General features: G+C 47.2%; 11 protein-coding genes and 1 non-coding gene across 12 annotated transcripts, besides 11 other annotated features; 1 reads left to right on the forward strand and 11 right to left on the reverse strand.

Moving 5' to 3' along the window:
- Window positions 1-323, forward strand: TraAM80_00392 (uncharacterized protein; the record flags this gene model as incomplete). The annotated part of the gene is made up of 1 exon (XM_029377473.1): window positions 1-323. A coding segment is annotated over one exon (323 nt), but the record flags the coding sequence as incomplete, so codon positions are not given.
- Window positions 324-793: 470 nt separating this feature from the next.
- TraAM80_00393 lies at window positions 794-865 on the reverse strand. Its single transcript has one exon. It is a non-coding gene; the product is annotated as a tRNA-Thr (tRNA).
- A 553-nt stretch (window positions 866-1,418) lies between these two features.
- Window positions 1,419-1,928, reverse strand: TraAM80_00394 (uncharacterized protein; the record flags this gene model as incomplete). The annotated part of the gene is made up of 1 exon (XM_029377474.1): window positions 1,419-1,928. The coding sequence occupies one exon, from the start codon at window positions 1,926-1,928 to the stop codon at window positions 1,419-1,421; it is 510 nt and encodes a 169-aa protein (XP_029242637.1).
- Window positions 1,929-2,215: 287 nt separating this feature from the next.
- TraAM80_00395 (single-stranded nucleic acid binding protein R3H domain-containing protein) lies at window positions 2,216-3,763 on the reverse strand (the record flags this gene model as incomplete). Its single annotated transcript, XM_029377475.1, has 1 exon — window positions 2,216-3,763. The coding sequence occupies one exon, from the start codon at window positions 3,761-3,763 to the stop codon at window positions 2,216-2,218; it is 1,548 nt and encodes a 515-aa protein (XP_029242638.1).
- A 207-nt stretch (window positions 3,764-3,970) lies between these two features.
- Window positions 3,971-3,995: a microsatellite.
- Window positions 3,996-4,123: 128 nt separating this feature from the next.
- Window positions 4,124-4,148: a microsatellite.
- A 45-nt stretch (window positions 4,149-4,193) lies between these two features.
- On the reverse strand, window positions 4,194-4,820 carry TraAM80_00396 (coiled-coil domain-containing protein 25; the record flags this gene model as incomplete). Its single annotated transcript, XM_029377476.1, has 1 exon — window positions 4,194-4,820. The coding sequence occupies one exon, from the start codon at window positions 4,818-4,820 to the stop codon at window positions 4,194-4,196; it is 627 nt and encodes a 208-aa protein (XP_029242639.1).
- Window positions 4,821-5,251: 431 nt separating this feature from the next.
- TraAM80_00397 (uncharacterized protein) lies at window positions 5,252-6,151 on the reverse strand (the record flags this gene model as incomplete). The annotated part of the gene is made up of 1 exon (XM_029377477.1): window positions 5,252-6,151. One exon carries the CDS (start codon window positions 6,149-6,151, stop codon window positions 5,252-5,254), a length of 900 nt encoding a protein of 299 aa, XP_029242640.1.
- Window positions 6,152-6,368: 217 nt separating this feature from the next.
- Window positions 6,369-6,426: a microsatellite.
- Window positions 6,414-6,447: a microsatellite.
- A 24-nt stretch (window positions 6,448-6,471) lies between these two features.
- TraAM80_00398 (ferric reductase transmembrane protein) lies at window positions 6,472-7,197 on the reverse strand (the record flags this gene model as incomplete). The annotated part of the gene is made up of 1 exon (XM_029377478.1): window positions 6,472-7,197. The coding sequence occupies one exon, from the start codon at window positions 7,195-7,197 to the stop codon at window positions 6,472-6,474; it is 726 nt and encodes a 241-aa protein (XP_029242641.1).
- Window positions 7,198-7,206: 9 nt separating this feature from the next.
- Window positions 7,207-7,229: a microsatellite.
- A 405-nt stretch (window positions 7,230-7,634) lies between these two features.
- Window positions 7,635-7,652: a microsatellite.
- Window positions 7,653-7,679: 27 nt separating this feature from the next.
- Window positions 7,680-7,696: a microsatellite.
- Window positions 7,697-7,706: 10 nt separating this feature from the next.
- On the reverse strand, window positions 7,707-10,784 carry TraAM80_00399 (calpain-like cysteine peptidase; the record flags this gene model as incomplete). The annotated part of the gene is made up of 1 exon (XM_029377479.1): window positions 7,707-10,784. One exon carries the CDS (start codon window positions 10,782-10,784, stop codon window positions 7,707-7,709), a length of 3,078 nt encoding a protein of 1,025 aa, XP_029242642.1.
- Window positions 10,785-10,997: 213 nt separating this feature from the next.
- Window positions 10,998-11,030: a sequence feature (A-rich).
- Window positions 11,031-11,261: 231 nt separating this feature from the next.
- On the reverse strand, window positions 11,262-12,332 carry TraAM80_00400 (uncharacterized protein; the record flags this gene model as incomplete). The annotated part of the gene is made up of 1 exon (XM_029377480.1): window positions 11,262-12,332. One exon carries the CDS (start codon window positions 12,330-12,332, stop codon window positions 11,262-11,264), a length of 1,071 nt encoding a protein of 356 aa, XP_029242643.1.
- A 517-nt stretch (window positions 12,333-12,849) lies between these two features.
- On the reverse strand, window positions 12,850-14,139 carry TraAM80_00401 (mannosyltransferase; the record flags this gene model as incomplete). The annotated part of the gene is made up of 1 exon (XM_029377481.1): window positions 12,850-14,139. One exon carries the CDS (start codon window positions 14,137-14,139, stop codon window positions 12,850-12,852), a length of 1,290 nt encoding a protein of 429 aa, XP_029242644.1.
- A 1,154-nt stretch (window positions 14,140-15,293) lies between these two features.
- Window positions 15,294-15,312: a microsatellite.
- Window positions 15,313-15,326: 14 nt separating this feature from the next.
- Window positions 15,327-15,719, reverse strand: TraAM80_00402 (intraflagellar transport (IFT) protein; the record flags this gene model as incomplete). Its single annotated transcript, XM_029377482.1, has 1 exon — window positions 15,327-15,719. One exon carries the CDS (start codon window positions 15,717-15,719, stop codon window positions 15,327-15,329), a length of 393 nt encoding a protein of 130 aa, XP_029242645.1.
- Window positions 15,720-15,862: 143 nt separating this feature from the next.
- Window positions 15,863-15,885: a microsatellite.
- A 235-nt stretch (window positions 15,886-16,120) lies between these two features.
- TraAM80_00403 (cyclosome subunit-like protein) lies at window positions 16,121-21,604 on the reverse strand (the record flags this gene model as incomplete). Its single annotated transcript, XM_029377483.1, has 1 exon — window positions 16,121-21,604. The coding sequence occupies one exon, from the start codon at window positions 21,602-21,604 to the stop codon at window positions 16,121-16,123; it is 5,484 nt and encodes a 1,827-aa protein (XP_029242646.1).
- Window positions 21,605-21,693: 89 nt separating this feature from the next.
- Window positions 21,694-21,772: a sequence feature (A-rich).
- The last annotated feature ends 134 nt before the right edge of the window (window positions 21,773-21,906 follow it).

The raw sequence follows: 21,906 nt of genomic DNA on the forward strand, positions 1-21,906 counted from the left end.
GTCCGCAGCCTCTGAGCCCCCCGCGGGAGGACCGGTGCCTCACGCGACGCACTGCGGGGGCACATGGGCGTGGCGCACGGTGGAAGTCCCGCCCGGGCCAGTTCGGCCGCCCCCGGGGCCAGCGCCCTATCGAACTGGTTCGCGTCGATCAGGAAGAGGAGGGTGGGGAACTCGCGTCGAGGTTTTCTCAGCAAGAGGCGCGACGTCTGCACTGTTTCTCCATCCTTGCCGTGGAGCGAACGCCAGACAACGATGCCGGCGGATTTTACAAGGAGGGTTTCAAGGTGGGGAGAGGCGCCGTGATTTGGAAGCGGCGTGGGTGAGGCGGCGCCGGGGCACATTTTATTCTGCTGTGGGCCCCTTGCGGCCCGGCGAGCGAAATTTGGCTTTGGGGGGATTGGAGGTGCCCAAGCTTCACTTTGGCCAGCCACTGGCTCGGTTGTTTTGCAATCCGTTCGGTCTCCGCGCCCGCTGATTTGCCCTCAGCCGGCAACGATCGAGGTGATGTCGCTGGTCCGTTGGAGGAGGGATCGCGGTGAGTTTTGCAGCTTGTTTTGTTGGGCGTCGGCTTCATGCAGGAACTCCGGCACGTTGGAATGCGTTTTGACGGGCGTACATTGCGGCGTCGCCGCTCCTACGGAATCTTGGAGGAGGAAACGGATTCGGTATGAGCGCTTGGCTTTCAGTTTTCACATACTTTGTACGGTGGCGAAGGTGAAGCTGACGGCACCCATTTAGAGACGGGGCGAAACTACACGCGCGGATGAAGAATGGTAAATTCGCTAAAAAACGTAGGCCACTGCGAGAATCGAACTCGCGACCCCCACTTTACGAGAGTGGTGCACTGCCACTGTGCTAAGCGGCCGCCGGCGTGCCGGCGCTGTTGGACTGCGTCTCCCGGGCGTCGGGGCCCCCCTCGACGCCCGCCGTGTCGTTGTTTTCGCTTCGTCGGCCAGAATGTCGCGCTGGGAGTGAAAGAAAAAGGGTGAAAAAAAAAGCACCACATAGTGAATGGGGAGGGTGGGAATTGCGCGCGGGGCTCTCGGGGGGGCCTTGGCCATCCCCCGCCCCTTCTTCATTCGCCCAGCTCGAAGCACACGCGGCGACGGATGCAAAGCAAAAAAAAAAAAACTTAAAAAAACGAGAAAAGGGCCAACGTGCCACCGGATACATTTTAACCGACGCACTTCCTGGCGCGGAGGCCCAACCCCGCGCCCAAAGCCTCCCCGCCTCCCGCGCGGCGCCTTGGGCTGCCCGCCACAAGCGATGTTTGTTGGCGCTGTTTTCCGCGCAGCGCGAAACTAATAAAACAAACCCCCTCTCTTGGCATTTTATGTTGTCGAAGGAAAGCCCCAAGTAAAATGGTGCATGTTCCGCTTTCCTTGCGTTACTTGCTGCTTGGCCGTTGCATCGCCAATTCAAAACTCAATTATTTCATCCAACGGGTTGGTGCGCGGTGGCGGTGCCTCATTAGCTGTGGGGGGCTGTGTCGGCGCCGCCCGGCGCTCCAGCAATGGGACGACAATGTCCTCCTCCCCGGCCAAGACCCCTTCGTTTTGCCCCCCACAAACCGTTCCCCCCGGTCCCTGCATCCCTAACGCCCAGAACCGCGAAAAATAGCACCATGCACCAACGATGTCAGTGACATCGTGAATGGATGCGCTATTTGCCACGGCGTCGGGGAGTTTCCGCAGTTCACGCCAGGCCTGGCTCTCCACCTTCCGCCGCTCAGTCTCCGAGTCGCTCTGCCGGTGAAAACGCTCCAACGAAAACAACGTCTGCGCCGTTTGGCGGCAGACGCCTGGATCGGACGTGGGCGTCGTAGAAGACCTACTTTTGCATCGTATAAAGCCTCGGGCAGTCAAGGCGCGGTGGCCACAGACAAGCCGCAGGGCCGGCAGCGCTGACCTCACACCCGACCCTAACATCTCTTCAAATTCGACTTTGCGCCAGCCGCCCCGACGAATCGAAGAAAAAAACAAACAACTCCAGAAATACATAAAACAAGACAAAAACCAAAGAGGCCACGCCGTTGTGGACCCCCAAAGCACTCTTTTTTTAAAAAAGTGGTAATCTTTCAAGGAGGGCAAAAACACGCACAACAGCAGTAACAAGCATGACAATTACGCCGGGTTGCCCTTTCAACAGGAGCGACTGCTTCCCCACTGTTCAAGTATATACCATACAGGTCATTAGACGCCACTACAAACTGCCCTCAAAGAAAATCCTGGAGATCTTCCAAGAATTCCTCATCCGTTCGTTTCCTACCACGAGAATATTTCTTTATGCGTTCACCCACCCACTGTTTTTGGGACCTTTGCCCATTAGAAGAAACCTTAACGTGGCAAAGATCACTGCCGTCGTCCCTTTCAGACTCCAACATTCTACAGCCTCCTAAATGACAGTTTGTACTCAACTGCGCTACCTTATTCATGTCTTCCACTGCCCTCAGTAAATCACCCGAAGGTTGGCGGTTCAACATAACCGTCTGCCCCACCGAAGCGTTGTGCTTCGCATCTTGATCGTCCAAGAGAAGGTCCACTGCAGCATTAACGTCTGTATAAACGTGTGCTTTATTTCTAGCATTTAGCTCAACAACAAAACGAAACGGTGACAAATGGGGCCTTTCAAGAATTGTTTTTTTAGATTTGTTTCGTAACCTCCGCTCTTCATTACTAAGAAACGCCTGAGCTGCGCCACCGACAAGAAGGTTAAGCGATTGATTTTGCAACAATCCTTCAAGGCTTTCTCCATGACATGTCGCAATAAGGTGAACACCTCGTTGTGTCATCGACCAAGCTGCTTCAGCCTCGGAAGCTGTGGCGATTTCATCCACAATGACATACTCAGGAGCGTGATTCTGTAAAATTTGGGTCATGATTTGTTCCTGATCCTCGCGACGGGGAACTTGAACCCGTCGGCACCGACCCAAAAACGGAAGTGGGATCGGGCAATCACCTCCGATCTCGTTGGAGGTATCAACGACAACGACGCGCGGCTTTGACGGCTCACGAGACAGCGAGGCAGCAAGATCGCGCAACAGAGTAGTTTTGCCCATACCTGCCTTAGACAGAATTAGGACACTTCCCTTGTGAGCTAATGGAATCAGAGCCTGAGCAACGTTCGGCACATACCGCCCTACTCGAATGGTAACACCAAGCGGCTCACCACGACGGCCACGCCAGAGGGAAACACGATGCGGTGTGTTCCGAATACAACCCCGTCCATCCTCACCAAAGCGACCTATCTTCTCGATGGAAAACTGAAGTTCGCCCACAGATGGGGGTGGTAATTGAGCCACCCAGCCGGCACCTCGCACCTCCATTTCCTGACCAAGATGCAAAAAAAATTCCTCCACCTCGGCATGACAAAACGATGGATGAGAGGTAACGGCATCACGTATAGAAGGCGAGAGTATGGATAAGAGATGCTTCAACTCAGCGTAGGAGGTGCACAAGGCTAAACCAACTAGATCATTGTCAATCACGTGCTGCTTTTGTACAACATCCTCTCGTTCCGTGGCCGTCTGTAGTGATTGATGAAGGGTCTTCCATGCCTCACGCAAAGTTTCCTTTGACCACAACGCATCTTCAGTCCGATATTGTTGTATATCTGTAATACATTCTTGGATGTATGCCAACGGCATAGACATAGGAGGTTCACGCCGTGATGGTGCCTCTGGGTTTCCTTCTTCAACATGGCGTAATGTTAACGTCTTGAACGGAACAACTCTACATCGTATAGAACGTTTTGAATGCCTCATAGCAGTAAGCCAAAGAAATCTACCACTATTTGGACAAAAAATAGACGGCCGCCACCTTGGAAGCATTGCAGCACCCTCCTTCTAATGTGACTCCCCTTCCTTCCACCCACTCCCAACCTTCCGTAAAGGATTACTGCTATATATACACACATGTACACGCATAAACGCATATCATACACATAAATGGAGCAAATATGTTTGAAGAGTAAATAAAACAAAAAAACAAAACAAATTGGACATTAAAAACTGAATGACAAAGTCTTCTACATAAAAAATATAAACCCTTCATTGTTATTTACAAACATACTCCTCTCCATCCCACAGATGCATATATTTATTCCGTACAAGAGTTATTATTTCCACACACACACACACACACACACACCGAAAGATCAAAGGTGTTTTGTGTTTGTAACGAAAGCAAAGTCCGCTACATGAAGCCATCTTCATCCGGAACTCCCTCGTAATTATTACGCATCTTCGTTTCGTCCATGAGAGAGGCGTAAGACTTGAGTTCCGCTGCCTTCTTCCTAGCCTCCATCTCTTGCTTTTCCCGTTGTTGCTTTTCCAACATAGCCTTCCGTTCTTCCCGTCGTTCTTCTGCGTCCCGTTCCTCCCTCAATGCCTGAAAATCTACATTTTCTTTTGTGATTTTTGTCTTCTCTAACTTGTTGAGCATAACGTTATTTTTCTTTTCAACTGTGTGGTAGCGACGCAGGGATTCCACCTGAAATCCCACCTGCCCAACCTCCATCCCATTTGTCTTCAACAGGTTACTCCAAGGTGTGTATACCACACGAACGTGATTTAGCTTACACCCCTCAATACTATTGGCTTTGGTGAGCTGGCAACACTCCTCAATCACCTCCGGCGTTAACTCGTCCATCTCTTTACTCTTCGGCATGCGCAAGTACACATGGGCACTGCTGTGGTTGTCGACGTGGAACCAAATGTCCTCTGGCCACCCATGCTTGATAAGTAGCTCATTTTCATACTTATCACGGCCCATGTAGCAAACGAGCGAAGGATCAGAGGCGAGAGTAAAATAAAACACCATACTCACCCAAATGTGATTACGTCACACGTGCACTTGTAAAAAAAAAAAAACTAAACAATAAAACGCTTTAAATACCCTGAGTAGCGGAGTCACGCTAACGGAATAAAAGCAAGCAAGAGGGAAGAGTAAAGAGCAAAAAAAGCGGTAGTATAAGGGATACACAAAAAAAGCAAAATCAAAAGAAAATACGCAACAAAAGCTGAGAGTAAAAGAGATGTCATGAAGCGTGGTGAGGGGAAATAGGCAAGAGGGAGGGTTGCGTTGATGGGGCACATCCAGCGTCCAACCCTGTACCTTCTTGTTTTGTTTTGTTTTCTTCTTTCTTTCTAACTCTTCCGAGCGACGACACGAAACGACACCCCATCAAAAGAACCTCCTCCCCCACCCCGCTTATCCTTCTTTCTATTTCACAACTTGTTAACCCACTCTATCTAACAGTACTTCAGTGGCATCCAGGATATAATATCGGCATTCCGTCGGCCTGGTGATGAGCTGTATCTTCTCCCCCTCCGTGGAACCTCGTCGTCTGGTGGTGTCGTACGGTCATTCACATTGCTTTCGGTCGACATACTCCTATGTAACCGGAGAGGGGAACTGAAGCCTATTTCCCACTGACTTTGGTTTCTATGCTGAATGCCATTCACTCTGCAGGCATCAACGCCAAAATTGGTAAAAGCCATACGCCTTTCCGTTGCACTCTCCCAATGAGGGGGAGGAGGTACCATTTTAATACCGACTCGTCTGTGCTCAGCACTCACAGAACGCGGCTCGGGTGTGTGGCGCCTACCGAAGCGTAACGGCTTCTTTATCATAGGTGGTGGCACCGGACGCTCCTTCTGGGGTTCTTCCATCGGGGTCAGTGAACCAAGTAAGAGACGACTCCGCCTCAGTGGGCTTAAAGTTGTTAAGGCATGCGGATGCGACATTTTAACTGGGTCTTTGCTAAACGGCGGCTGCCTACACCGCTGTCGAGAGTAATGCACTGGCGCTTCTTCGTTTATGGCCTGCGCCGCACAATCAAGATGAGAAGTCTCTTGTCTAGAAACCGCCCGCCGTGCTGGTGACACTTCCGGTGGATCCGGCGCAACAGGATTGTTGCGGTTTCGATCAGGAAAGTGACGTCGCCCACTCGTGGGGAATACACGTGTGCGCCCCGGCTCTTCGGGGTACAAGGAAAAGGGGGTGTTGGGAAGGCTTCGGTCGGCTAACCGGTGGTAGACAGTCCGCCTAACATGTGGGGGAATGGAGTCACGATCCATTGCCTCCATAAAAAGGGACCCCACCGGTTTGCGCTTCTCGTTTACATCCAGACCGGCGCCTAGCTTGCCCATTTTCTGGAGAAACAAAGAGAGATAGAGAGATGAAAATGATGCTTTAGAGAAGACGCCACTCCCGCAAGTGCTGCAGAGCAGTGATGCATAGACAAATCCCTTACCTATGGCAGAAGGCAGAATCTCACTGTCCACGTAAAGAAGAAGTACAATGTTGAGCGCAGTGACAAGTCCGTGAGATTCACGACTGCGCAACCGCAACTTCCCCAGTCTCAGCAATCAAATTATTACAACTAATAAATAAATAGAATAAATATACTTTAAAAACAAACAAAACAACAACAACACAACAACAAATGTCCACTGGTACCCTTACAAAACTACAGAGAACAAAAATAAGCCCATATTACAAAAACAGTTGGAAAAATGGCAAAAAAAAGCCGAAGAAATAATATTTCAAAGGTTCTTACAGCAAAGTGTGACAACATACCAAGTGCCATGGAAAAAGCACCAGTCACAATCACTATGGCACCAAGATGACGGTGAACTAGACGAAGTGTTGCACGTTGCGAGATTGTAAGGCGGTGATCCAGAACACCATGGAATATTATAAGACCAAGCAACGTCTCTAACACTTGTGAAAGTTCACACACACCACCAATGCAAGCGTGCCAGGTCACAAAGTGCATTTTGGATCGCTTGAATTTACTCCACTCTACCGCAACTATACCAACCGCACAGACAATTTTAAAGGTAAGTGCACATCGGCGATGTACCCGCAACATACTACTTCTCGGTCGCATCTCCCGCAGATAACCCTGGAGAGCAGCAATGGAGAAGATCAATTCTGGAACCACAGCAAAGAAGGCAATGAACATAAATATCGGGTGGTAAATAAACACATCAGTCCACAACGTCCTCGGCGAGCTGGCGATAACAAAAATGAAAAGAAGAGCAACAATCACCGAAGCAAATCGACGCATCCACACATTAACTGGCACAATCTCCATGGCATAAGTTGCAGTAGTGAAACCTTGAGCCTCATGGGTGGAAGGTCTCTGTTCGTCAGGGGCAGACGATATCGCGGGAGGTTGTGGCCGCTCCATTTATGTCACTATATATATATATATATATATATTTCTTGCGTATCCTCTTATCCTTTTTTTTTCTTTAATCGGTCTGGCGTGAGTTCCGTGCAGGCAAAGTTAAAAGCACACACGCGCACTTACATGCACAAAAAAAGTAATAATCATTGGAAGTGATGGCTCAGAAACTAGAAGAACAATTGCGTATAACCCATTCGGTGAGATAAACCCTGGTCAGCATAATGCCAGATAAATCCACAACAGTCGTGCCTTCCCCGCACGCCACTCGACCGCTTCTGAAAAGAAAAAAAGAAGAAGTCAAAATCACACATTTATGTATTTTACATTTAGAAAGTACTTCATTCAGCGCTGAAACAATACTCCCTTAAACGCCTCAAATCTTCCTCCTTATTTATATATATATGTTCCTCTGCTCTAAAATCAGGAAAAAAACATCAGTGTGTGTGTGTGTGTGTCCCAGCCAGGAGGAACACCGTATCCTCTTTTTTTTTTTTTTTTTAAGATACATATCAGCCAGTGGAGAGAACTCGTACCATAAACTCACCACTTTCTGTTGCGACGCTAATTGTGCATTCCCCAAAGGAACCAGCCGGTTGGAGGCACGGCAGCACTAGCAGGGAGTCCATCGGCTCTGTTATTAGAAGCTCACACTGAACGACGTGGTGTCGCACATACTCTGAACGCATCACCATCCGATCGGCTGGTATTTGCCCTTTAATACCTTCACCTTGACGGCCACCATTGGCCAACACAAAAAAAACAATCGCGGGATCCTTGTAACTGCAGTCGACAATCTGCATTCGGATTACAAAAGTGTCAAACATTTTTGCAGGGTAAATTTCAACTTGCGGATTTCGTGTCACCTCGTAGTATGAGCCACTTCCCTGTGGCCACGTCACTGTTACACTCTTCTTTGACCATACAGGTAACGGCATAAGTTGCGGTGACGGGAGCGAACTCCATATAGTAAATTCCAGCCTTGCTTGGGATCCAGCTGGATGAACACATGTCACAAGTGTGTACATGTCCCCAGGAAGCACCTCTGCCTCCAAATAGACAGCTTCATTCAAAACAAACGGACTTGTCGCCACAATAGACTCCTCACGTAACACTCCAACAGATCGTGAGGGTTTATTATCCACCAAAGTCGTTTTCATAAGAAACATGCCCAATGCAATTTGATCACCATCAGGTACCCGTGCCTTTACAACAAGTGACCCCGTTTTAGACCTCAAATTCCCAGTGTTGGTGTTAGGGTTAAAACTAAGCACAACTTGGTTATTATCGTCCCCTGTGCGATAGTCCCCACTGCACTCTAGTGTGTCAGTATAGGTAAGTATATTCCAATGATACGAAGGATCTTCCTTCCAAATAATAAATCCAGACTGGCTAAATATACGCAGAATAAACTTACCCATAACTCCACCAGTATGGGAACTTGGTATTACCCAATAGTCGTCTCCTCCCTTCATAACACCTTCAAACGATAAAGAATCTGTCAATACGTATTTTGTTGCCACAATAGCATTCTCGCCACCATTTCCATATCGAACAGGGTATTGTTTCTGCTTAATAATGTGAAGAGCAAGAGAGTCAATATCTGTTGGTGTGAAGCGGGTGTCAGGAACAGCAAGATTAATTAAAAAAGGAGATTCCTGAGTTATCTTTAGCTGATAATGAGGATTGATGTGCCAATTATTTCCATAGCATGACCCACCTGCGCTGTTTCTATCCCATTCATCATTTATAACACGCTGATAAAAGCCCTGAAAAATATGGCATAAGTGAACCTGAGTAAATGCAGCTATAAAGTCTACGTATGATATCCAAAAAGAAAAGGCCCTTGTAGACGATCGTTTACCTCGGAGAGCGGCATCTATATCACGATATCGGTGCCACTGCACTGATTCCTCTGACCAATCCCCTTTCCATTGCATTGTTGTCCAAGAACTGGAAAGCTCAATAAGTCTCATCCCATTTATTTGCCGTACCTGCAAAATATGATAGGCATGTGATGGCTCTATGCCGGAAAGTGTCCTATTTGCTGGCCCACTTAGTGCCACCATCAAAGTCCCCGCACTGTGGAACTCCAACATCGCTAGCCACCACTCATCGGCCTGAAAATGTTCAAGGTTTAGGTAACGTACAATACCAACTCCACCACTCAAGTCACTCAGAGTTTTGGCACAACTTGTTTGCCGTTCATTATTGCTATGATTAATACCATTGCCCATCCCTTCAAAAGCAAAAATACTACCTGCCCGAACGTTTGAGAACCGGCTGTTTCGTTCTGCCCCAAAGTTTAATTTCGCACGGACATTGTCAAAGGGAACAAGGCTCAGAGCCGAATATCCACCATGTAACTTCGCAAGGGCTTTCTCAAGAATGCATGGCCAGAAGTATTTTCCGTCCACTGGGTGCGTAAAGATGAGCTCATCCTTGTTATTTACAGGAAGAAGATCATCGACAACCACGTATCGCCATTCTCCATCAATATGAACCCGCAACCCGTACACGCCATGCCCCAAAGAATAGGAACCCAACACGGTGCTTTGGAGGCTATCCAGGTCAGTAAAGGCAGCATCCACGCATACAAAAATCCATGAAAAGGAGAGAGGAGAGTGTCTTGGTAGCACCAGACGATTTTCTTCATTTGTATCAGGAAATAGTCTTGCGGAGGGGTAAATGTCTCCCACACGACGCCATCCAGCGATAGAATACTGTGTGGTAGCACGATGCTGAACAGCTACATCATCCGCAGCAAACTGCTGGTCATAAAACCAAGCATGTTGCCGCTCACAAAGCTGAGCTATGATGGGAATAGGATTATCATCATAGAGAACCTCATGAACCTTGTGCGAAAAAGAAAGTAATGCAACTTCTACATCATGGTCCTTTAATCGCTTTCGATCAGAATTATCGTCATACATGGCTGCTGATATTGCCACGTCCAAGGTGAGTTTATTTGAACCGCTTTTGGCTGCTGCTGCTGCTGCTGCACGAATCATTTGAACAGGTGAGGCACACCTTTTACCATGATCCTCCCCACCTGAGGAATGACTTGTACCTCTGCTAGCTAGTGAGGCCAACAACTCCAGTTCCAGTTCCGCGACCGTTTCCTTTAGCCTTCTATTTTGCTCTAGTTGGGATTGAATTGCCTGCATAATAGAGTTCCTGATGCCGGTCCCATCGAGCAGTACAAACTCAAGCACCGGATTATCCTTGACAAGATGTAGAAGTGATGCACCTGCATTCATTGTTAGAGGGTTGTCTGAAAGGTTTATTCGCACAACGGATGGGTGTTGCCGCAGAGCGAGACAGATAGCATCGGTGGCCTCATTATCCAGCTGTTGTTCACGAAAGTCAAGGGTACGGATGTTCCTGCAACAGCGGACAATCTCCAGGAGTGGCAGGATGCCTTTTGGGCCTACAAAGTTTTTGGAAAGGTCAATGAGGGTCAAGCTTTCATACTCGTCCGGAACGTCAGATAAAAAATTGCAGATAGCAGAGTTCTTGCGGCAGTGCAGTTCCACACATTTCTTTTCGTAAATCTCCCGCAAGGATAGGCCGGCAAAGTAGCTGGTCATTCTAATAATATAGCGCAATATCCAATGCCCCCTCTTATGTTACACACACTCTCTCTTTGTTTATATATATATATGGCTTCTTCCCTTTCTGTATCCTGCATGCACGCACGCACATACGTCAAGAAGACAAGGTTGGCGGTTAGTAGTAGTGGTGATGGTGGTGGGCGTCAAAAAAACAACAAGTACAACCACGACACAAGAAGGCAGTCACACAACAAAAAAAAAAAAAGAAACAAACAGACAAAATATACCAGACAAGTCACGAGAACACATGAACAAAAGGAAACGACGGGTGAAATAGATGGTGGAGTAGAATGTAGTCAAGACACAACTGCCTTCCTTCCCCTCGACTAGTGAATAACCAAAACCAAACAGCTACATCTTCGTTCTCCTCATAGAAATTTGTAGAAAAAAAATACACATCAGCACAACGAAAAGGTTGTTGTTGTTATTGTAGCACAGCCTCACATTTCTCATTCATTTGCTATCCTTTTTTCCCCCATTACGGAGGGATGATGTGGGAGGCGCCTCATTGGCATTGATCTTCATGGGCTCAGCGGCTTTACCATCTACTTTCAACTCAGACGTTGGCAGATGCTCCAGAAGAACTTCATAGTCCCCATATATACAGTGATGTAATTGCCTTAATTCCATTGCGTCATGATCATACGCTGTTGTACATGACAGACACTGTTCCCCCACTTGTATTGAATCTATGGAAACTACACCTCCCATATGAGGCAATTTTCCGTGGTGGGTCAGCACCTCTTTGCACAACATAATAAAGACAGCGTAGCAAAAGAAATTAATGACATAGGCACAAATCAAACTAGGAATCAAACACGATGCATGCCTAGGCGGAAGGCTTGGAAGGATGTACTTATGTGTGATAATTAAAAGGGCTGTTGGGTTGATGAGACGAAACACAATCCATAAAATGCAGGTACTGTAGAGTGCAACAGTGTAGAGCTTAGTGCTGCACCGGCCATTTTCCTCCAAAGTGCTTCGTATGTGAAGTGATATGTTTGTCGCCTCCACCAACATAAAACAGGCAAGAATAAACAACCCATATGGGCAAGAGCCTGCAAACAGGTAAATAACATACGGGATACTTGATACCGCATGATGAACAATAAAACCAATCCAGTTCGGTTGCCGATACAGCAATAATATTATGGTATCGTACAAAAAGTACCCCAGACTGATGCAGAATAATCCCTGTAGAAATGATACATCGCTGAGCGGCTCAAAGTGGTCTCCCCACTTCATTGAGACAACTCCGCCAATTAAGCTTGGGACTACAATGATCGTATGGAGGGCGGATATTATGCGAGAAGACACGTCGCACTGAATTTGTACTGACATGCACATAAACCGAGGATAATACTTCTTCAGTACTGACCATGCAATTACAAAAAAAACAACAAACAAAAAGAATGCGAGGCCAATGTAAAGCAGGCGCTGACTCACAAAGAGCCCTCCAACATCATTACAGCATGCGACATCTGCCTTGTAGTTGCTCTCCACGACATTGTGTTGAGGTTCCATTATAGACCAGCAGAAGGCAACCTGCAATATAAATAAATAATAATTTAAAAAAAACTTGTGCTTGTGCCTGTACCTGTTTTAAATTCCTCTATTTAAAGTGAAAACCCCACAAGCAAAAACAGGTAGAAGAAAGAGCAACAATCCAGGAAACCACGTACACAAATACGGATGACGGTATAGCCCCAACAACACCAAGCACCAAGTAAAGACCAAATAATACATATACATGCATTTATTTACGTGATACCGCAACATTTCCGTATCGTATTTCTTCTTATTTCGCTTCAAGGCTCCTTTTGATCCACCCACCACAGCACTGCCCCACTTGCAGCAGTTGTTTGCATATGTGCCCAAACGTTCTTCAATGCCTTATTATCTGCCCTGCTTCTCCCGAGATTCTCTGACATGCGACACTTCAATCTCCACTATCCATGCTGTCTCTCCAGAACCTTCCGCACACACACGCAGACAAGTTTTATTATTATTAAAGTCTTTTTGTTGTATTCCCTCATTGAGGTTACGCAAGTTTGACCGTACTCTTCTTCCCCCTCTTCTGTTGCGCCGCAACTTCTTGAATCCTGTAGGCGATGCGGGTGAGCCATGCGGAAAGGGCAACCATCGCCATAAAAAAAACACATGAGACAACCCACAACCTCCCAAAGTCACTCCGGCCTTGAAACTCCAACTGAACAGCGGTGAGCATCCACAGTGGAATCATCACGCCCCAGGAAGAGACAGCGGCTATCGTCTGGAACAACCCCGGCAGCTTCTCACATCCCTCACCTTCACGAGGCTTAGAGAAAAGAAACGCCATAAAAGGGAGGAACCACACAAAATACTGCACGGTGCACACCTTATTGAAGGCAACAAAGAGCATTGTTTGAACGCAACATGCATGGGCAACATTGCGACGCAGCTTGTACGAGACGAATAACAACACAAGAGCCTGAGGGAGAAACGCAAAAAGTCCTGGAACATAGTCGGTTCCCACACCAAGATGACGGCTTGCCATATTGAGATACATAAGTAACCAATACGGAGAAAAATTGTGACGGTGATCCTCACGACGCAAGTGGTACATAAACGCTTCATCTAGGTATTGCTGGCCAAACCACTGGTAGCACACCATCGTGGGAATTGCAAAGAAAAGTATCACGAGAAGTCCACAAAGCGTTAGCTCAGGAAGAACACGTTTTAGTTTGCGTGAAATAGTGTCAGCTTGTGCGCGCTCCAACATGCTAAGCGTCAGGGGAAGAACGTAGATCACAGGGTATAACTTAAAATGAATGGCAAAACCCAGTACGGCAGCTGCCTGAAAGTATTTTGACTGCGTGAACTTCGCCAACACGAGAATACTCAAAAAAGTAACCAGCATATCGCTATTTCCACGAGTTGAGACGTTCAGCACAATGGGGTTAAATAGAATAAAGAAAGACACCATCCACTTTGCACTCCGCTCCGTGGCAAAGGTTACAATAACTAAATAAGAGTAGTAGGCGGCACCCAAATCGCACAAGGTGAACAGCAGCTTTCCAAGCGGGTTTGCCACCAGTACGCTGGGCAGCATGAGGACGGCAAGGAGAGGTGTATAGCGAAATGTTGCTCGATCAAAGGGTGAACCCCCCAGCCACATGTCCCGCGCCCCATCCACAATAATCATGTAGTCAATATCTGTGTACTTGATGCGACACCAGCTGTCATGAAAATACGCGTAGACAATAAGGAGTAGGCGCACTAAGGCGCCCACCCACATAAGGCTGCCGATAGTAATACCATCGAACCACGTCCGAACTGACTGGCGTCGCATCACACACTTCAGCTAAATAAGGCTTTCTATAATGAATGCCAAAACTACTATTATTTGTTTCAACTGGACGGTACACATACAAATAAAAACAAAAGATACATGAAAAAAAAAGTATACATCTCGCAACGTGGATAATGCAGACATGAGCACAAATACAATTTACAAACACAAATTAAAAAAATACCACCTTCAGCCCTATAAAATGCATGTATAATTTCTGTGAGGGCGCTCCAGTTTGAGGGAAACTGCCGATCCCTCCCGCGGCACTGCTACACACAAAAAACAAACATAATAAAACAAGTGCCTACTTCCAATAATGTGTTGTAAAAAATCAGGTGACAGTCTTCCACCCACCCACCCTCCTCCTCCTCAGATACACACAAAAAAGATACTTTGAATAACTCTTGCACATAACTTTGCCATCAAATATTTGGTCCGTCAGCAAAGCGAGGTTTGGCAGCATGTGTATGTAAAGAATTGACCCTTTGATCAGATGCGTTCACACTCACTTTCTCCTTCCCGTCGCGTCTGTTACTCACATGTTCCTCGACCTCTCATCCTCAGGCATTCAGAGCTTGTTCGTAGGAGTCGACGTTATCCTCAAAAGGGCAGGAAAAAAAAACCCTCGCTCACTCACTCAAACGTCAGTTCCCAAGTTGCCCTTTTGAGAAAAACTCTGTATTTCCATTTTCTTCCACTGCTTCCTCAGCAGCGTAAGATGAGCTCTATAACATAAGTACTACTAGTAGAAGGGACGTTGTTACAGCTGTGTGTGCATGTGTGCCGACCCGCGCCTACAGTGCAAAATGAGACATGTGACACGTGACCTCTTACGCCCCACCCCCCTGGAGTTCTTTGTTTAAAGAGTTGCCTGCTGTTTTTTTTTTTCTTCTTCTTGCTGTGAATGCTGGGTGCAACCACCTCCTCCTCTTCCTGTGTCCCGCCAGCATCCGAAGGGGCAGAGCGACATGACAACAGACAAAGGAAATGAATTAAAAACAAAAGAAATGCATGCAAGAGCAGCCGCACACCTAAAATTGGTGCTGGGAAGGGTGGTGGTGAATGCTGACAGTGGGAAGGAGGAAAGTCATACTTCTCTACTTCACTCCCCTCTTCATTCTCCTTGTTCCACATTATTGGCCCCATCCACCAGGATATATATATATATATATAGTGTTTTTCCTGCCTCAATCCCGCGTGGACTGACTGAGGCGCTGAATAATGAGCTGCTGCTCCTGCTCCACCTTGCGGAGGGAGTCGTACTCGGCGATGTAGCGGTCCAGCTCCGTCTGCTTCTCGCGAAGGCGTACCTGCGCCTCCTGTACCGTGCGAGCACGCTCCTCCGCCTCGCTCTCTACAATGTTGCGGGACCCAATGGCCCTGAGTTTTTCGTGCTCGATGGCCTTCCCAAGCTGCTCCACAATCGACATGGTCTGATTCACCACATTCCTGAAGTCATCCATATGGCTTGTAAAGCGCTTTTCCACCTCAATTGCCTTCAGCAGCTGGTCAAACTTTTCGGGGTCGTACATGCGAATGGCGCCATTGGCGTCAAACATGACAAGTTTGTCGTCATCCATCACTTGATAAAGGCCCTGTGGCTTCTGTCACCTTTATTTTCCTTTCCTGAAAGACAAGAGAGCAGTCAGAGAAACAAAATCAACATCTGTGGTATGGATTTTTCCCGTTACATCCCACCTCAAATAGAAGAAAAGGAACAGCGCAACAACAACAACAACAACAACACACGCACACACAAAGTATCCGTTTTGTTCACAGCGTTCCCACTTCAACCTGTCCCATGCCCACATAACAACAAATCGAAAGGTGGTTTCACTTCACCGTCTCTTTCTCTATATCCCACTCTCACAAAAATTAAATGGCACAATACCACAAAATTCATTGGAGGTGACTTTCATCCAAGAGGTGCAGAACACCAGAATGAAATGGAAAATAAAACAAATAACCATGCAGATTCACTTCAATCCGTGTACTCCACACAGCATTCGACGAGGTCTTCAAGTACTTGGGGTTCAAGGAGAAGCTTTTGGTTCATAACGTACAGCGCCAGCAAGCGCTGCTCTCGCCGCTGCAGAAATGATGTGTGTTCCGCCAATATTTGCGGCAGCGACGCTATGCTACTCACCAGACCATAAAAATGTAAGGCTTGAGAGAGCCATTTCATGACAGCAAAAACGAGAAGACCACAGCGTACATTTCCAATCTCGGTTTTAGCCTCGATAACAATACCATATGCTTGCAGGGACTCCAAAACAGGGGAAAGATCACAGGAACATTCTGCACCATCTTTGAGGGTCTGCACTAGTGATAGGGCTGTGCTGTAGAGTGATCTACTCATCATAACAAGCTGGGAAAGGGGATGACAGGGTGACATCACCCCACAGTGCTGCAGGAGGCATCCATAGCGTTTTACTAGCGTGCGCCGCACGTTCATGACAAAATCTGGCGAAAACACATTTTCAGAGGGACCAAACTCCGTTAAGAAACTCTTCTTCGCCGCAAGTAACAAATTAACATTATCAAGAATAACAATGGCTTCAATGGGACGTGGCTGTTGTTGCGACTCCACGTGAAAAAGACGCTTGATCCAACACACCACAATTTCCTCAGCGGGACTTCGTAAAGAGGCTTCGGAATCTGTATGGACAACATTTTTCTCCAAGACACGAACAACGAGACCCGCATCTCCAACGACATTTAAGCCAGTGTTATAGATGGTAAGGCTGTGGTGCTGTGCACTGCGTATTTCAATTTGTGTGATTGTACTTGGGTCAGGCAAAAGGCAAGGAGTCACCATGCGAACAGCCTGATTTTCCTTTCCCTTGGGCAGCGGAGTCCATAACTCCTTCACAACACTCGAGGGTTCAGTTTGACCGAGACGCCCACGATGCACAATGACGCGAATAGGCACCGACACCGATTGATTTGTAAGAACGTCTATTGTTTCAATTACGCGTGGCACCACCGCCAGGCAATAAAGTTGACGAAGTGCTTGTAAGTGGAGTTTGTTATCAGAGCTGGTGTCGGGCCACAGCGGATAGAAGGACATAACAAGCGCCGCGACGGAACTGAGTGAATGTGAAAGTGTAAGTTGACCACCTCCAAGAAATAGCAACCCTATGGCCATAGAAAGTGCAAGATGATCGCCATATTTCACATTCGTGCGCGTGTGAAGTTTCTGTATGACTTCGAGACACCTGGAATCGCCTGTCCCAGTCATAATAAGAGCCAACGCCACTGTGCATGCCGAAATACATGCTTGAAAAGCCCCTGTAGAGCGTTGAATAACACTAATCACCACCCCTGTGGTTCCAATATGACCTCGCATGAAACCCTTCAACTCGTGGAGAACAACCGCCTTTGCATCAGCGTCCATGGACCCGGCGTAACGCATACCCAGAGCCAGTACAACACCAGCGAGGCAATGCCCTAGATTCATCAGAAGGTAATAAATTTGGGCAGGGGCAAGTCCACTCCGTTGAGGATATTTTGCAAGTCGCAATAAACATGAAGGAATCCTTTGTCGAATCCATTCACATGTGGGTTCAATGTTCGACCAAAGGATAAGAGAAGACATCATAGATCGCACCAGACACATCTCCGGATATATGCCTTGTAACCCCACCAAACGATTCGGAGGGGACACCTTTTCCGCCATGGAGGCATCGTCTGTCTGCATGTACATAAAACCTAGCGCCACAGCGGCTGCCGGACCAGAGACAGCTGTATTGAACCGGTTACCCTCAAATACGCGCGTACAATGACTCCTAAAAGAATCGTTGGCGTTACGCATTAGTAATCCTCGGGTAAGAAAGTGACCACGATCAGGATTGCGTTCGTTAAATGCCTCTAAACCTTCACACGCAGAGGGGACCGCCTCTCGGCGTGCCCCATCCATGAACTTTAATAAACGATTCTCAACATTTGGCACACCATGCGCACCCCCAAGACCAAGAAACATGAGACCAAGGCCAAACCCTGCACCTAGGGCATATCCCTCCCTATCGCGAAAGTGTTCATCTGAGGGAAGACGTGACATCTGAACAAGCATCATTTCCGCTAGAAAGGCATCTGGAGATTGTTGGTATAGGATTCCAATGGAAACCAACGCGGATGTTTGAACGTCCAAAGAAACTTCAATGTCTTCGGTGGCGGGGGTGAGAGACTGCACGTGCATCGAGAGGCAATTAAAAACAATGCTATTGCACGTTCCCCGTAGACTACAGCTAAGACCCAGCAACACGGCAATGGTCACCGCCTCACGGCCAGAAAACGTGGATTGAGGTGAAACAAGAAGCGAATATATATCAGTTCGCTGAAGCACTTTTAAATGTCCCAAGAGTCCTGCAGCAAGAATTAATCCAGCTCGAGACGCTAGACACGCAATATTGCGAGTTTGGTACAAAACCCAGTGTTGTGTAATGGACTCTTCCTCCTTCCCAGACCCATGACTTTGAGGTAATGGAAGAAAACGCAAAGCTGCCGCACATCCATTGTGAAACAATGGCCATATTAAATTTTCTGCAGCGATTTCCTCAGAGTTATTTGCAATTGTAATTCCATCACTTGTTCGACCCTCAAGATTCAGGCGTGGAATTGGCACACTATCGCGAACCCCAAAGTTCTGCGTGCAAAGTGTGAACATGCCACGTCCTACTGGAAGAGCAGTGGCACGCCTAGAAAGCATTTTTAAGGAATTGTAAATGACATCGGCCCCATCCACTTGACTTGGCAAGACAATAGGGGCGGCGGTGTTCAACATGGTTTGCACAATATCCAGGCGGGAGTCACCCCAGTGCTTCGGGAAGTCGGGTCGCATAATGACACCATCGTCGTCATTCAGAGTGGCACAGTACTGCCGTCCAACGGCCCGCTCCTGTGCGACACGCACGACATCACCAGATGAATTCGCATGGCATACCTGTGCTGGGGCCTGCTGCAAGCAATCCAAACGACCAATGACAGCGTTAAAATCATTATCCCAAGCATTATTCACCTGATCCTTGGCAATCACCAAAGCGCGCACAATCGGCTGCGCCACCCCGACACAAAGCTCCGAAGCAACAAACTTTGGATCAATAGAATATTTTAAAAGCCCCCTGCATAAAACAAACCACCAGCAATGTACACGATTATGCTGCTCTTTGGGTGAATCAAAGCAATCCACAAACATAAAAAACAGACGATTCGCCACAGAAAGAGGAGAACTAGGGAGGACACCTTTAATGGCTGGCCATCCACCAGACACTCGTGCTTTACCTACAAGGACGCGCTGCAGGATGGTGTACAGCATTGGAGGATCCCCCCTGAGAACAGCTTCCTTGGACGAACCAGCATGAAAGACAAACTTTTCAAGAAGAATATGTTCAGGCAAGCTACGCTGAAATTCGTGAGATAGCGATGACTGCGAGACCACAGGACAGTGAAGTGGGGGGCCATTTGTCGCAGGCACGCAGAGACAGGTGGAGTAGTACCAGATATATTGTGTCCACCGCATCAATTGACTTAACTGAAGGTTCATCTTCGCCAGTGGCTCAAGCAAAGCCCAAAGTTGCTCCTGCAACTTGAAGCTCTCACACAGAAGATGTAAAACAAATACACTGAGCCCACATTGATGCTGTGTCCAAAGATGACTTACACCCATGCCCGAGAAGAGGGCTTCACGAGCTTTCTGTTCCGGGGCACATGGAGTGCATGATGTACAATGTTGCAACACATCGGCAGTTAAACTAATGGGATGAAGGAGAATGTCACACAGACGCATTTCTTCTCCATACACTGAAGCATTTATGATAGAATAACTCGTATCTTCCTCTTGACATGCACGCCCCCCACCGCCGTCCTCAAGACTATTATTATTACTGTGATTATCAATTTTGTTGCTTCTTCTGCTTCTCCCTGTTATACTTGTACGGACAATGTCTATAATCAATTCAATACAGCCACTCCCAAAATCCCACACCTCTCCCATCTGTTTACTTTCCCATGCACGTCGTAGCAACTCACACTGCAGAGATGCGACACAACCTCTTTCTAGAACCAATTCAAGCGCTTCCAATATAAAATGTACCAGCGGGTGTTGCTCCTCCAATAGAGAAGGAAAAGTAACAACATACGATTTACGTTCCAAGTCATTTATATTATTTTCCCCCTTTAAAGCTTCATTACTAGAGGAACAAGAGTTGGTCTGAAAAGCAACTGTGGGGCCAGTCTGGTACAACACACCACTCAACTTGAACTTTGATGGCAGTGTGGGTGTAAGAGACATGGTAGTCACGTTAGTGGAGGGGGAAGGGTGCTCCAAGAGCGTTGGAACATGATAAATCGTCACCTCATTTACTACCGGATAATGACACAACATAACAGGCTGCATCATGGAAGGACGCAAGCAAGGAAGTACGACGGGAGGGCAGTTTGTTGACACAGAGAAAATTATCTCCAACTCCCCCTTCCCAGTAATGAGGTTAGGCGTTCGTAAAACATGTAATACAGTATGAGGTGCATCAAATAGAAATAATGCCTGTTCTGGAGTATCCATGCTCTCAGAAATTGTCATAGAGACATCCGCTCCCTTGACATGCAAATGTGGAACCTGCAGACGTTGCGGCCACCATATCCAAAGCAAGACATCTAGATGTTCTACTACAATCGTCGTTGCAAGACATATTTCATTGCCACACACTGCCACGGTCATTAACCGCCCTTTGTGAGTTTGAAACTGGGTAAGGATAATCGTGTCTACCAACGCGTACCTTGACGTGACACTACTAGTATCCACCTGTGGTAAAGGCGATATCTTAGTGACGATCGGATTAGTAGGAAGACGCGTTGTCAATTTCATATCACCAGAATTCACATAAACCGGTCTAATTGTTAGCTGAGAAGCCATCCACCATAAGTCTGCTGCTTGATAAAACATAAACCCTTCTACTTGCAGCACATTTGATGAGAATCCCCGTGAAGACTGTCGACTGCCGTGAACAAATACACCACGCAATCCTGGCACCACTGTCGTAGGAACAATATTTTTTAGCACAAAATGTGTGACAGCAGCAGGGCGTACAGTGTTGTACGCGGAGCATATAGTCGATGCTTGATGCGCAGTGTAATGGCTGTGCCGATCCTTTGGTTCATCACGATAAAATACACACAAGTACTCTTGCATAGTTTCGCTTCCACCGTAACGTGCAGCTCCAGTGCGGTCGTCCCCAGCAGCTCCTGCCTTCAAGTCCAACTCACTATTGGAAAACGGACTCCCTTGTGAACTACCTACGTGGACCGAACTTCGCTTCTGATTGGAAGGAGCTGGAAATCGCGTCAAAAACGCCCACTTCACGTTGTGATGAGAAGTGGAGAAGTGAACCTCACCGTTGTGCAGCACCGAAACATCCCGCACACCGTCAGCCTGTTTCTCTCCGACTCGTATTGTAAAGGCGCTCTGCATGGTGTGAGTTCACGGCGTCTTCTTCCTTCTCTCTTTCAACCTCCTTCCTTACACTCGCCCTGCTCTGTACGTATGCGTGTAATGAGGGCAAAAAGAAAAAAAAAGGAAGAGATAAAAAAAAAAAAAAAACAACGAAGGCAAAAAGCCAAAAAACAACAACAACAACAACTTTACACTTCACCTTATACTTGATTTATTCCTTTTTTTTTCTTCAGCTTTTTTTAAATCCTCTACAACCTTTCAGCAAATGGAACTGGCACGCACTCAGAAGGACGGAGACGCAAGAAATACATATGTGTATC

This window comes from Trypanosoma rangeli, assembly GCF_003719475.1.
Source record: "Trypanosoma rangeli strain AM80 chromosome Unknown Tra_15.4_contig_00007, whole genome shotgun sequence".
Classification (NCBI taxonomy): Eukaryota; Euglenozoa; class Kinetoplastea; order Trypanosomatida; family Trypanosomatidae; genus Trypanosoma; species Trypanosoma rangeli.